This window comes from Oncorhynchus kisutch, linkage group LG9, assembly GCF_002021735.2.
Source record: "Oncorhynchus kisutch isolate 150728-3 linkage group LG9, Okis_V2, whole genome shotgun sequence".
NCBI classification, from domain to species: domain Eukaryota; kingdom Metazoa; phylum Chordata; class Actinopteri; order Salmoniformes; family Salmonidae; genus Oncorhynchus; species Oncorhynchus kisutch.
The window spans coordinates 33,216,258-33,230,486 of record NC_034182.2 but is presented as its reverse complement, the minus strand read 5'-3'; the positions used below and the strand labels follow the sequence as shown (position 1 = coordinate 33,230,486).

Sequence of the window (14,229 nt, the reverse complement as noted above, 5' to 3'; positions counted from 1 at the left end):
CAGGAACATTCAATCAAGTTTTGGTAAGCAACTGATGTGTTTTAAGTTATTGTCCTGATATTAATTTTCTTGTGATTTAGTAGACACTTATCCAGAGCAACTTACAGTAGTGATTGGATATATTTTCATGATTTTTTTCCTGTACTGGTCCCCAGTGGGGCTCAAACCCACAACCCTGGCATTGCAAGTGCCATGCTCTACCAACTGAGCCACACAGGTGAATCTCCCAGTGTCTGTTGGAAAGAAGACTGAACCAGGTTTTCCTCCAGGATTTTGCGTGTCCTTAGCTGTATTACGTTTCTCCCCCCTGCCAAAACTAGTCCTTGCCGATGACAAACATACCCATAACGTGATGCATCCACCACTATGCTTGAGAATAAATAGTAATCAGTGATGTGTTGGGTTTTCCCCAAACACAACGCTTTGTATTCTGGAGAAAAAGTTAATTTCTTTGCCACATTTTTTTGCAGTATTACTTTAGTGCCTTGTTGCAAACAGGATGCATGTTTTGGAATATGTTTTATTCTGTGCAGGCTTCCTTTTCACACCCTGATCTTTGGTTGAATCTGTGCTTGAAATTCATGACTCAATTAAGGGACCTTACAATTACCTGTATGTGTGGGGTACAGAGATTGGGTAGTCAATCTAAAAAATGTGGGCTGTAACACAGCTAAATGTGGAAACTAAAGGGGTGTGAATACTGTCATAATGACTTTTTTTGAATGGGGACTGAGTTTTTCTCCTGAAGTGGAGGTGACCGTTGGTCTCAGTTGGAACATTGGACTCTGGAGATAATTAGGATAATAATGACCTTAATTCCATTGACGTATGAGCGACACGCACTGCCGCTCTCTCAGATGGATAGATCTCACACACACACACAGAGCCGCCCGCTGGGTGCTGACGCTGCTGCAGCACCCCCTGAAAAATCTTATTTTTTAAAGTAGTGTCTTTCCTAGTCCTTCCCACGGCTATGCGCTCACACACACACACACACACACAGACACACACACACACAGACAATTTTCACTTATGTAAAAACATATCCACAAGACCTTGATCAATTTCTGGCCTATTCCTGACACTTCGCCTGGCAACAGTAAAATATTCAGGTGTGTGATGATTGGTCAGTATGATGCGAAGAGCCAAAGCTAATTCTCAACTGTGAACCATATTATTTCAAATGTATGCTCCCTATTGCCTTTAGGTCTTAGTAACAGTAGGGCAATTATTTAGCAGTTCAGATCAGGAAATGCCAATGTGGCAGTTATATGATTGTTTATTCAACAGAGAGATACCCATCATAAAGCAACATTAAACCTTACTCTATCATAGGTAGCTTATAGTTTGCGTCACAATGCGGTACCGATGATGTAAAGATGCGTGTAAGGTCTAAATGAATGGCCTGTGATAAGCCTATTAATGTGTGAGCTGGCAGGAGTGTTTGTTTGTGTGGCTCTCCCTCGTTTCTAACCAACCGTATTACTGTCACTGAAATGGATGGCTGAATGGAGAAAGCAGCCACATCATGGGAGAATCAAGTATGAGTGTACACAAGATAAGGGACCCTCTTTTCCAATACCAGAATATGACTCAAATCCTAAATGTATATGCCATCACTAAATGAAACTATGTTAGGGATAGAGCAGAGATTCATACAAAATACAATCCTTTAAAACCTCTTGGCGCACAGATCCCTTTAGCGGAATCATTTTCATCAACATCCGGTGAATTGCAGAGTGCCAAATTCAAACTAAATCACTAAAAATATTACATTTTCATAATCACAAGTGCAATATACCAAAACACAACTTAACTTGTTAATCCACCTGGCGTGTCAGATTTAAAAAAGGCTTTACGGTGAAAGCAAACCATGCGATTATTACAAACAGCTAGCAGCAAAGTAGATTGGTCACGAAAGTCAGAAAAGCAATCAAATTAATCGTTACCTTTGATCTTCATATGTTTGCACTCACGAGACTCCCAGTTACACAATGAATGTTTGCTTTGTTTGATAAAGATTCTCTTTATATCCAAAAACCTCCATTTGGTTGGTGCGTTTTGTTCAGAAATCCACAGGCTCGTGCGGTCACGAAGGGCAGATGAAAATTCCAAATAGTACGCATAAAGTTCGTAGAAACATGTCAAACGTTTTCAGTTTTTACAATAAATAATCGATAATATTTCAACCGGACGGTAGCCTTTTCAATAGAAAAGAGAAAGAAAAGGTCTCGCTTCAGGCGCGGGCGCAGGTTTTCGGCCTGCAATATCAGTTCTGCTATACTCAGACAATATTTTGATAGTTTGAGACTTTAGAGTGTTTTCTATCCGAATCTGCCAATTATATGCATATTCTATTTTCTGTGCCTGAGAAATAGGCAGTTTACTTTGGGCATGTTTTCATCCAAACATCAAAATACTGCCCCCTAGCCTCAAGAGGTTTTAATTTAGACATGAAAATTGGGATACTGTTCTGTACAGGCATAAGTGTAGAGTTGCTAATGATTGATCCACTAAAATGGCATCAAAGATGGTGAATCCGCGTCACATCAACATGTGACCTTCGTGACCCCTTATCGCTATAATATCTCGCGCTCTCTCTTTGGTAAAGCCAACAGTGATTGCTAGGAAGGTAGACTGATTATACTTTATATCCTTGCAGAAAAGTCCCCCCCTCCATCTCAGTGCCAAGGACCATAAAAAAGTCCAAAGATCAAACTGCAAGCACTGTAACAAAAACAGCTGACTTGGGAGGGTTTGCTGTACAAACTACCAAGAACACGCACCAGACCGATCTTCACACATAGGGTAGGATTTTGGTTTCTTTTTAATTTTTATCTTAAATGTGTTATTCTTTGTCATTTGATCTAATATAATGATAAACCCATTGTCATGTTTCGTTTTAATTGTGATAAAGATTATATTTATGATATTTCCTTATCTACTGAAGTTTTTTTTTCATAGATTCAACAATGTCACCTGTCATTGTTTTTAGTTCTGCATTTAGAATTTTGTGTATGTGTATTTCATTTCAATGTATATTCAAAGCTTGGTAGTAGACTTTCAGTTTTAAGTTAAGCGTATTTGACGTGTGACCGTCAAATTTGCCATTTTGTACAATTCAACGTGGATATGGATAAATAAGTTAAATCTTTGGTGGCCTCAACTGTCATATGGAATATTTTGTAAGGAGTCAATTTATGTTCATGCAGGATTAAGGATGGCAACTTTCGAAATGAAGAGCATTCTGAAGGTGTCGAGTAAGTATTTGTCCCCTTTCCTTACTGAGATATATATATATATATATATATATATACATACACAGTGGGGAGAACAAGTATTTGATAACCTGCCAAATCGGCAGTGTTTCCTACTTACAAAGCATGTAGAGGTCTTGAATTTTTATCATAGGTACACTTCAACTGTGAAAAACAAAAATCCTGAAAATCACATTATGATTTTTAAGTAATTCATTTGGATTTTATTGCATGACATAACTATTTGATCACCTACCAACCAGAAAGAATTCCGGCTCTCACAGACCTGTTAGTTTTTCTTTAAGAAGCCCTCCTGTTCTCATTACCTGCATCTGTTTGAACTCGTTACCTGTATAAAAGACGCCTGTCCACACACTCCAACCTCTCCACAATGGCCAAGACCAGACAGCTGTGTAAGGATATCAGGGATAAAATTGTAGACCTGCACAAGGCTGGGATGGGCTACAGAACAATAGGCAAGCAGCTTGGTGAGAAGGCAACAACTGTTGGTGTAATTATTAGAAAATGGAAGAAGTTCAAGATGACGGTCAATCACTCTCGGTCTGGGGCTCCATGCATCCATCCTCCCTTTTAGAAAACCCCTTTGTAAGGATGTTAGCACAGCTGAAAACTGTTGTCCTGATTAAAGAAGCAATAAAACTGTCCTTCTTTAGACTAATTGAGTATCTAGATCATCAGCATCTGTGGGTTCGATTACAGGGTCAAAATGGCCAGAGACAAAGACCTTTGTTCTGAAACTCGATTTCTTGTTCTGAGAAATCAAAGGCTATTCCATGTGAGAAATTGCCAAGAAACTGAAGATCTTGTACAACGCTGTGTACTACTCCCTTCACAGAACAGAACAAACTTGCTCCAACCAGAATAGAAAGAGTGGGAGGCCCCGGTGCACAACTGAGGAAAAGGACAAGTACATTAGAGTGTCTAGTTTGAGAAACAGACACCTCGCAAGTCCTCAACTGGCAGCTTCATTAAATTAAACACCAGTCTCGACGTCAACAGTGAAGAGGCGACTCCGGGATGCTGGCCTTCTAGGCAGACTTGCAAAGAAAAAAACATATCCCAGACTGTCTGATTAAAAACAAGTTTAAGATAGGCAAAAGAACACAGACACTGGACTGAGGAAGATTGGAAAAAAGTGTTCTGCCTAGAAGGCCAGCCACTTCCCTGTTGACATTGAGACTGGTGTTTTGAGGGTACTATTTAATGAAGCTGCCAGTTGAGCAGTGTTGCCAACTAATTTTCAGGGTAAGTTGCTAGAGGCAGGTTGACTTGTTGCTAAATGATGTTGTGATGTCATTACATAGAATACACAATAATGTTACTCATATGATTTGACATTTGTTCAGGTACAGACTCCCACTCTTTTCTGTACAATTTTGATGGAGACATATTGATTGATGTAAGTTCTGTTCAAGATCAAACATTCGTGACCAACTATATTCATTGGGTTTGGTTCATCGAACCGTACCTCTGCTGCAGTCAGCCAACAATGATTTGCAATTTGCTGAAATTGCTGCTGGCCTGCTGCTGCCTGTGCATGAGCTGAGCACCTGCTGCTGACGTCACTCACAATGCACTTTTGCAGCATGGCACGTGTTGTTACTGATTGTGACAGAGAAAATAGTTGTGTCATTTAGAAGGAAAATGCATGAATTTTAGCATTTGAGTCACGTTTCAAAAGTTGCTAAAAGTTCAAAATCCATTTTTAAAAGTAGCTAAATTTCTTGCTATGGTGCTGTTTGAAAAAAAGGTTGCCAGGGTAGTCTGAAAAGTTGCTAAATCTAGCAACAAAATTGCTAAATTGGCATCATTTGTAACGATTTTCATCTGGAGAAGAGGATCAAAATGCAGCGTGGTAAATGTTTGTCATACTTTTAATTAAAACTGAACACTACACAAAATGAAAACGAAACAGTTCTGTGTGGAAGACACAGAAAACAATCACCCACAACCAAAATGGGGAAAACAGGCTACCTAAGTGTGATTCTCAATCAGAGACAATGATCGACAGCTACCTCTGATTGAGAACCATACCAGGCCAAACACAGAAATAGAATTGATTCCAAACTGACATTCAATCTTTATCAGAACACATTCCAACCTTCCAATAGTGAGGCAATCATTAAAAACAAGCATAGATCAATCCATTTTAGAACACTACTATCTATCTACTACTTTCTGTGTACTATATAGCACTGCCAGTGTAGGGAAGACCAGAGACTTTTACTCTAATGAACTAGGTCAGTAATTTGACTCCTAATCATTCATACCATTCACAGGTCTGTACATAAAACGGTCGGTTCACGATGTTTTAATCCGAAAATGTTTTAATCCCCCCCCCCATGAATCCCCCCACTTGAAATTAACTCTGAAATGTATCCCCACCCCTCTAATCTCATTTTATCACGGTTTCCCCTCCAGAGCTGAAGTTGGAGAGCTCTACCCAGAGTCACTCCATCGGGGCGGTGCGATGGAACCTTCCTGAAGAAGACCTCCAGGCCCACAGCTCAGCCCCTACCAGCCCCTCCAAGAGCTGCGCCCCCTCCACATGCCGTTTACGGGTAAATTACACACAAACCTCCATCCACTCACAGCATCACATTTGATTTGTTTATTTAACCAGGCAAGTCAGTTAAGAACAAATTCTTATTTACGGCCTACCCCGGACGACGCTGGGACAATTGAGCGCTGCCCTATGGGACTCCCAATCACAGCCGGTTGTGATACAGCCTGGATTCGAACCAGGGTGTCTGTAGTGATGCCTCCAGCACTGAGACGCAGTGCCTTAGACCACTGCGCCACTCGGGAGCATCCAGTCTATTTATAAGTCGTTCTATTCATTTGTGTACTCTTCTACCTGTAGGTGCTTGTTTGTACTGGTTTTCTACATTTGCCTGCTCATCCTGTATATATGTGTCTCTTGTAGCAACATCGTCGTCAAAACGGCCTGAAGAACTTGCGCAGCCTGCAGGAGTGTGTCCGCTTCATCAACCACTGGAAGGAGCAGGTGGCCGAAGTCTGTAAGGTTAGTAGACCCCTGTGAGGGAAAGAGAGCGAGAAAGAGAGTGGGGGACAGGGGAGACATACATTTATAGAAAGAACAAGGGGAGAGGGATGTGGTAAGAGGATGAGGAAACAATAGCCCCGACAGACCAGGGATGCACATTGAATTCCAACGTTAGTACGATAGTTTTAGCGATATTTTTGGCGATTGTATTAACGATACTATTAGCGGTAGTATTAATTTGACCCATATTTTGTATTGCAAAATGCCTCTGGAATTATGGATTGTGAGGGCAAAGGACAAGTAAATGCACAGTGAAGTGCGATGAAGGAGAAACAGTAGGCCTGGTTTAGTGGGGATGGCGTCAATCATTGGGGAACTATGAGACAGGTGTTGAATGAAGCCTAGATCGTGAATAAGGCCTGTCTGTCTGTCAGGGATTGTTCACAAAATTTATGCAACATTTAATTTAGTGACTTTACAGAGAAAGGAATACAAAAATATATATATTTAAAAAAAGGGGGTTTGTTGTCCCCAAAGGGACTTTAGAACTGTCTCTTGAGTAAAACAGGGTGAAATGACCCATTTGGGTTGATCACCATGTTATTATAGCTTGAACACCTGGGTTGACTGTCCTCTAGTTAGTCAACATGTTGACAGTTGGACCGTTTAATACTTAGAAGAAAAAGTATTGATTCTCATAACCAAATTATTCTTAGCGGGACAAACTTAGCTTGTTTATTACCTTTACATTTGACATGTTAGTCATTTAGCAGACACACTTATCCAGAGTGACTTAGTTAGTGCATTCATCTTAAGATAGCTAGGTGGGACAACCACATATCACAGGGATATAAAATAAATTATTCCTCAATAAAGTAGCTATCAGCAAAGTCAGAGCTAGAAGGGGAAGGGAGGAAGTCAAGTGCAAGTGTTGGTTCACCGATATTGGATACGCGTTGCTAAGCAAGACAGATGACAGTTAAATGAGGTGATGGGTAAGGAGGGTACTCATACAGGGGTTCTTATCAGCCTTTACAGCTCTGTTAACCCATCCCAATGCCCCGTGGGGCTGAGCTGGAACAAACAGGGTTATAGTCAAACTATGTAACTTAGGCAGATACCCCTCCAGGGTGGGAGGGGAGGTTACAGGATAACATGGACAGTGGACTTTTACAATTGGGCCAGGTGGGGGTTGGAGGTAAGGCGGGGTCGGGAGTGCTGAGCTGGCCTCTGGCGTATAACTGCCAGGTGGGAACAGGGTTACTTAAACGAAAAAAACACTCAACCATCCCATTATGCATTTATTTGATCTAGTTTTGTAACTCATGGCTAGATGTTCGCCTTGTGCCTATTTTCTTTGTGAATCAAGCTACATTACACGCACAATCACATGCTGTACTATCAATGGACAACACAGTATTGCTACGACAATAGTGAGATGGTTGACATGACATAGCTATACATGCTATTGAGAATGTACAGCATGATATTGACCTTGTTGCTGTTTTGTGTTGTTGCAGAGTGGCAGTGATGCAAGGGAAGGCACCAGTAAAGGAGAGACCCCTGAGGAACTGAAAGACCCAAGAACAGAACGCAGTCTGGAGGAGAGCAGGAAACTCATTCTCCTGTGGGCCAATGAGCTCACAAGTGTCGACAAGGAGTTGAAGAAAAGCCCCTGGGTGCAGGAGAGAAGTGAGAAGGTGGAGGAGGAGGAAGAAAACAGGGATGGAGAGGAGGATCCTAACGAGGAAGTGCAGCAGAGGATCATGGAATGGGCCAAGGAGCTGCAGAGCGCCTCAGAGGTGAGAGATCAGGGGTCAAGGACACAAATGTATATAAAGAGTTAAAGGAACACCACTGAGAAAAGAAATGGAGGAAATTTTCTAGCAAAAACTGAACACTTAGCATAAGGTGTAAAAAAAGTGTAATTTATTTTTTACATTTATTTCACCAGGCAAGACAGTTAAGAACAAATTCTTATTTACAATGACGGCCTACATCGAACCAGGATGTCTGTAGTCATGCCTCTTGCACTGAAATGTAGTGCCTTAGACCGCTGCACCACTCGGGAGCCCAATAGGAGACCCATAGAGATGACTTGGTATTAACGTCCACGTGTCTGTGTCTACCACAGAGCTGTGGGGTGCAAAGCGATGAGCTCGGCAAGGTTCTGCGTCTGCTGGGCCTGAGGAAGAAGAGACTGGTCAACCTCCTGCCCTTACTGGAGTTCATTACCTGGTCACTGCTAAAGGAGGACTGCAAGGTGAGCTCCAGACACCGACTCACGCAGGCGCACACAACAACAAAAGAAGGGGGAAAAAAAGAGGTCAACATTATATATTGGAGAACTAGTTTATTAGTTTCATAGTTGAATAGTTTATTAGTGGTCTTCTCATTAAACATAACACAACTCTTGATGTTTTGTTTACAGCGTTTTGTTTTCTGAAGTCGTACCCTCACCTGAATCCATTATAATTAGTTAGCAATGTTCCCTCTTAAACATTCACATTTCTGTTGATTGAGGATCAGCAATACAATTATATAGTCTATACATGCTCAAATATGCATACCTCAACCAGGTTAAAAACCTAGGTGTTATTTTAGATTCTGTACTAAATTTCGAGTCACACATTAGGAATGTGACCAAAACAGCTTTTTACCACCTGAAGTACATTGCCAAGGTGCGGCCTTTTCTCTCTCAGGCTGAGACAGAGAGACTCATCCATGCTTTTATTACAAGCAGGCTTAAATACTGTGATGCTCTCCTGTCTGATCTACCCAAGAAAGCCATTGGTCAACTACAAAACATACAGAATGCTGCAGCACGGGTACTGACCAAGACCAGACAGAGCACACATTACACCGGTTTTAAAATCTGACTGGCTGTGAGTTTTAGAATGATTTAAAAACCAATAGAATAATTTAAATTATTCTATTGGTTTTTAAATCAATCTACGATTGTGTACCCCAATACATGTCAGACATGCTTTTAAGTAATGTACCCAGTATGTCCCTCAGGTCGTCTGGCACTGGCCTTTTAACTATCCCAAAGCCTAGAACCAAGGGTATCAGACCTCAGGATAAGACCCAGATGCAGACAGTTCGAAGTAACACAGGTTTATTACAAAAACAGGGGGCAGACAAACAACAGGTCACAAGGTACAGAATAGCAGGCAGGGTCAGGGCAGGCAGAGGTCATTAATCCAGGGCAGTGTCACAAGGTACAGAATAGCAGGCAGGGTCAGGGCAGGCAGAGGTCATTAATCCAGGGCAGTGTCACAATGTACAGAACGGCAGGCAGGGTCAGGGCAGGCAGAGGTCATTAATCCAGAGCAGTGTCACAAGGTACAGAATGGCAGGCAGGGTCAGGGCAGGCAAAATGGTCAAAACTGGGAAAACAAGAAAATGAGGTAAGGTCAAACGCTGGTAGGCTTGGCGAGACAAGACGAACTGGCAGCAGACAAACAGAAGACAGGTATAATACACATGGGATAATGGGGCAAATGGGCGACACCTGGAGGGAGTTGGAAACAAGCACAAAAACAGGTGAAACAAATCAGGGTGTGACAGAGGTATGGAGAGGCAGCCTTTAGTTATTTTGCCTCCAGCCTCTGGAATAGCCTGCCAGAGAACCCGAGGGGGGCTGGAACTGTGGACATAGTTAAGAGATCTTAAGATTTAAAGGAACAAAATGACAAACGGAACAACTAAAAACCACATCCTAAGGAAAAGCAAAGCTAAAAAATATGTTTGTGTTGTAAATATTTCCACTTTTATTTTCATTGTTTATTTATTTTTTAGTGTAAAGACATTCGATGTCTGAAATGTGCTGTATAAATAAAGCTTGATTTGATTTCTACCCACCTACTTACCTAAAGTGTTATGAAAGCAGCTTACATAACCAGTGATATACCGCTCCACTAATAAAGCTGTAAAATCATAACTGGGTGGGCTACAGAGTGTTAGAGGTGTGCAAATAGTGACAAGGTTTGTGGTGGAAGCATGACACAGATCAATGCTCCACCAGAATCTGTAGGGCTTATCACATAGAACTGATTAGCTACCTACCTGGTCCACAGGAAATTAGGAGCAAAAGTAAAGTTCTTTGGCAAGATCATGATGGATTAGATAAGAGGTATTTTTTTAAATGACATTTAAACCACCATATCAAAGTGTTGTTTTTTTCCAATTCAATATCTAGTAATAATATTGGGATATGTTACAATACAAAACATTTTAAATGAACATCACAAGACAGCCATCCCAAAACCAAACTCCATACAGCCCTATCTGTCTCATCACCCATACAGTGAATGATTTGACCGTTGTCTTGTCTAAACTTCACGACCGCCGTACCTTCGCCTTGTTGTGATAAGACCCCAGGTCATTTGATATAGTGCACTAAAACATAATGTCGAGAGAACTGCCAGTCTAGCATGTCATTTACGTCCTACTTTTCCTCTGTATCAGCATCGTGTATTCTGTAGGTGTGATCTGCCTTGTTGGTCAGGGTTGACCGGAACATGTATACATTTGAATCTGTTGATCTGGTCTGTCACTTTGATCAGTACATTTCAAGTCACAGTAAAAAATAGAGGTGAAAATGAAACTCTTCATGCCAATTGTGTTCCTATTTTCAGGGTGTTATTGCTCATCTGTGGCTGTCAGCCAAGCAACGCACCTGGAAGGCAGGCACTGCAAGATACATCCCTAACTCGGTGTGGAACTGGATGGTCAGTGCATCAGGTAACTATCCTCCTATTTGGACATGTACTTTAGTTTAACATATTAATTGAAAAAAATTAAAAAGCACAGAAAATAAGAATGAATAGAATATTCAATATAAAGCATTTTCCAAACATTTTTCCCAAACCTTGAACTACAGCTTACATAATGGTAATAGCTACTAGCATAGAAAAGTAGAATATAATAAAAAACAGATGACGATGTCATTTAAAATTATGAAAGTAAAAAATGTGCGGCACATTTCAGAAAGCTACCAACTCAACCAACTCTCTCCTCCCTAAAGCTGACGTGACCCTTGACCCCATGACCAACCACTCATGGCTTCAGCTCTCCGACGACCACCGAAAGGTCCAGGAGGGCATATCCGAGTCCAACCTGCCCTTTAGTCCCCAGCGCTTTGACGCCTGGCCTGGCGTGTTGGGCTGGGAGGGATACGCCTCTGGACGCCACTACTGGGAGGTCGAAATAGCCAACAACGGCTACTGGCGGGTGGGCCTGACCACGGCGGGCGCCAAACGCCACGGCCGCTTCCCCATGAGCCCCCAGATGGGCTATTGGACCCTGTGGCGCAGCACCCACCAATTCTATGCCTGCACCAAGCCTGAGATGCCTCTGCCCCTGGGTCTGGTGGCCCGCCGGATGGGGATCTATCTAGACTATGAGGAAGGACAGATTTCCTTCTACAACGCGGAGACCAAGTCACACATCTATACATTTACAGACACCTTCAAGGAGAAGCTGTACCCGGTGTTTTCCCCACTGGACGGGCGCACACTCATCACCGTCATCTCGCCGCATAAGGTCTCTACGTTTTGAAGACATCAGGTTCCTTTGGTTTGTAGGTTCTCCCCAAACATCAGCTCTGTTAGCTTATTTTCCTTTGCCTTTCAATCACTGTCTGATTTGGACATGGAAAACCAGGTGTGTCATCATGTGCGTCTAGGCGCACGTGTGTGTGTAATGAGCAGCTTGCTCCAGTGACATTCTGTCCGAACTGCACCGTCTGCAGAAACTTACTTCAACAACTTTCTCCCTCAAGGGTTTTCTCCTAAATTATTACTTTCCCTCCTCTCTCTCGCTCTCTCTCACTCTCTCTGTCAGCATCAAACTAATTGCCCGGCCAATCAATAACATGAATTAATCAAGGAAGTGCATAGAAGAAGAGAAAACAGTAGGAGAAGCAGTTGACACTGACCATCACCGACTTGGGTTGTGCATGGGCCCTGTTCCACATCAATCCCTAGCCTTGGCCTAGACACTTCTGGATGGCCCCTTTATAGATCTGAAATAACTGAATGGATAGAATCAAAAAGGAAGGAACTTCACACTCGAATAAAAAATGTCTGTTAACACGCACATTTGATGTTTAAATCTAACTTGTCAAATGTTTGAACAGCTCCACATTTTTATAACCTTTTTGTAAAATACTGTATGTATATAAATTGCATTATGACACTAAAACAGCTAGCTAAATGGAAGATGGAAAATGTACAATGAGGAGAACTAGTTATTTTAAATCCAGTGGTGTGAAGTACTTAAGTAAATATACTTTAAAGTACTACTTAAGTTGTTTTTTGGGGTATCTGTACTTTACTTTGCTATTTATTTTTTTGACATTTACTTTTACTTCACTACGTTAATAAATAAAATACTATACTTTTTACTCCAGACATTTTCCCTGACACTCAAAAGTACTTGTTACATTTTGACAGGAATATGGTCCAATTCACACACTTATCAAAAGAACATCCCTGGTCATCCCTACTGCCTCTGATCTGGTGGACTCACTAAACACAAATGCTTCATTTGTAAATGAATGTCTGAGTGTTGGAGTGTGCCCCCGGCTATCCGTAAATAAAAAATCTAATAAAAATTGTGCTGTCTGATTTGCATAATATAAGGAATTTTAAATTATTAATACTTCAACTTTTGATACTTAAGTATATTTTAAACCAAATAATTTCAGACTTTAACTCTAGTATTTTACTGGGTATCTTTTACTTGAGTCATTTTCTATTAAGGTATCTTTACTTTTACTCAAGTATGACATTTGAGTACTTTTCCCACTACTGTTTAAATCAACCTATATATTACTGTGTATCTACCTATATAAATATGTATGTCTATATTTATTAACTTTATAATGCACTGGCATAATCTGCAAATACAAAATTGTCACCAAGTATGAATATTTTTGTATACAAAACATGGATTTATTTGTGTGCATCACATTTTCTCTCTGACTCAAGTAGGGTGGACCTTAATTAGTCGACTGGTTGATTGTTTAGTCATTAGGCTGTTGGTAAACCAAGATTGTTTTAGTCTATCAGGGAGAAATATATTTTTATTTGCGCCCATCTCAGTGAACTAATCCACTGGTTCTCAAACCTGCTTCTGGGACCCAAAGGGGGGCACATTTTTGTTTTTGCCCTAATACTACACAGCTTATTCAAATGATCAACTCAAAAGGCTTTGATTTGATTCAGGTGTGTAGTGCTAGGGCAAAAACTAAAATGTGCCCCCTATTGGGTCGGTCCCAGGACCAGGATTGAGAACCACTGATTAATCCATTGCGGAGGCCTAGACTAAAAACCAATTTATGCTTGATCCGAAAATGTGTTCAGAGGCTCCATATGGAGGGTGTGATGCAATTGCGGAGCCTCCAGAGGCAGACATAGGCCACATCGAGCTCCGTGCCACAATCGCATGCGCCTTCTACATTTTGTAACATTGCGGAGGGCTCTGTATAGGGCGGTACATCCTGTAGAAAACAAACTCACTTCCTTGACAACAGCTCGGCACTGCTCCGCAAAGCGCTAGAAGTATGAATGAATGCCCTGACTTCTGCTGAGGCCGTATCACCCACCGTAAGTGCTGCATGGCCAATGCAGACCTCGATTGACCATGCCCAGATGCACAATGGACTTCTCTTTCCAGAATGCGCTTTCTCCCGCCAACTTAATTGTGTAAATTGTTTGCGTTTGATTGTAAGTGTATATCAATGACTCATTACATATCACCAGTAGAAATTCTTATAATTTCCTGTGAATTTGTTCATGTATTCAATATTATTCTAGTCTTCCCGTTTTCATTGTCGGAGTAAGGATGCACATGCATAGAAGTAGGCTTATAGGCTTCCTGGCCTGCGCGCAAATGTATGCATATGAAACCGAGGTAAAGACAGTTTCAAGTTGGATA

At 41.4% G+C, this 14,229-nt stretch overlaps 1 protein-coding gene across 1 annotated transcript; it reads left to right on the top strand.

The window, feature by feature from the left end:
- Nucleotides 1–2,728: 2,728 nt before the first annotated feature.
- On the top strand, nt 2,729–12,904 carry LOC109896466 (nuclear factor 7, brain). Its single transcript, XM_020490730.2, has 8 exons — nt 2,729–2,808; nt 3,213–3,260; nt 5,700–5,839; nt 6,205–6,303; nt 7,806–8,087; nt 8,420–8,548; nt 10,926–11,031; nt 11,315–12,904. Exons 2-8 carry the CDS (start codon nt 3,221–3,223, stop codon nt 11,845–11,847), a joined length of 1,329 nt encoding a protein of 442 aa, XP_020346319.1. The 5' UTR covers nt 2,729–2,808; nt 3,213–3,220; the 3' UTR covers nt 11,848–12,904.
- The last annotated feature ends 1,325 nt before the right edge of the window (nt 12,905–14,229 follow it).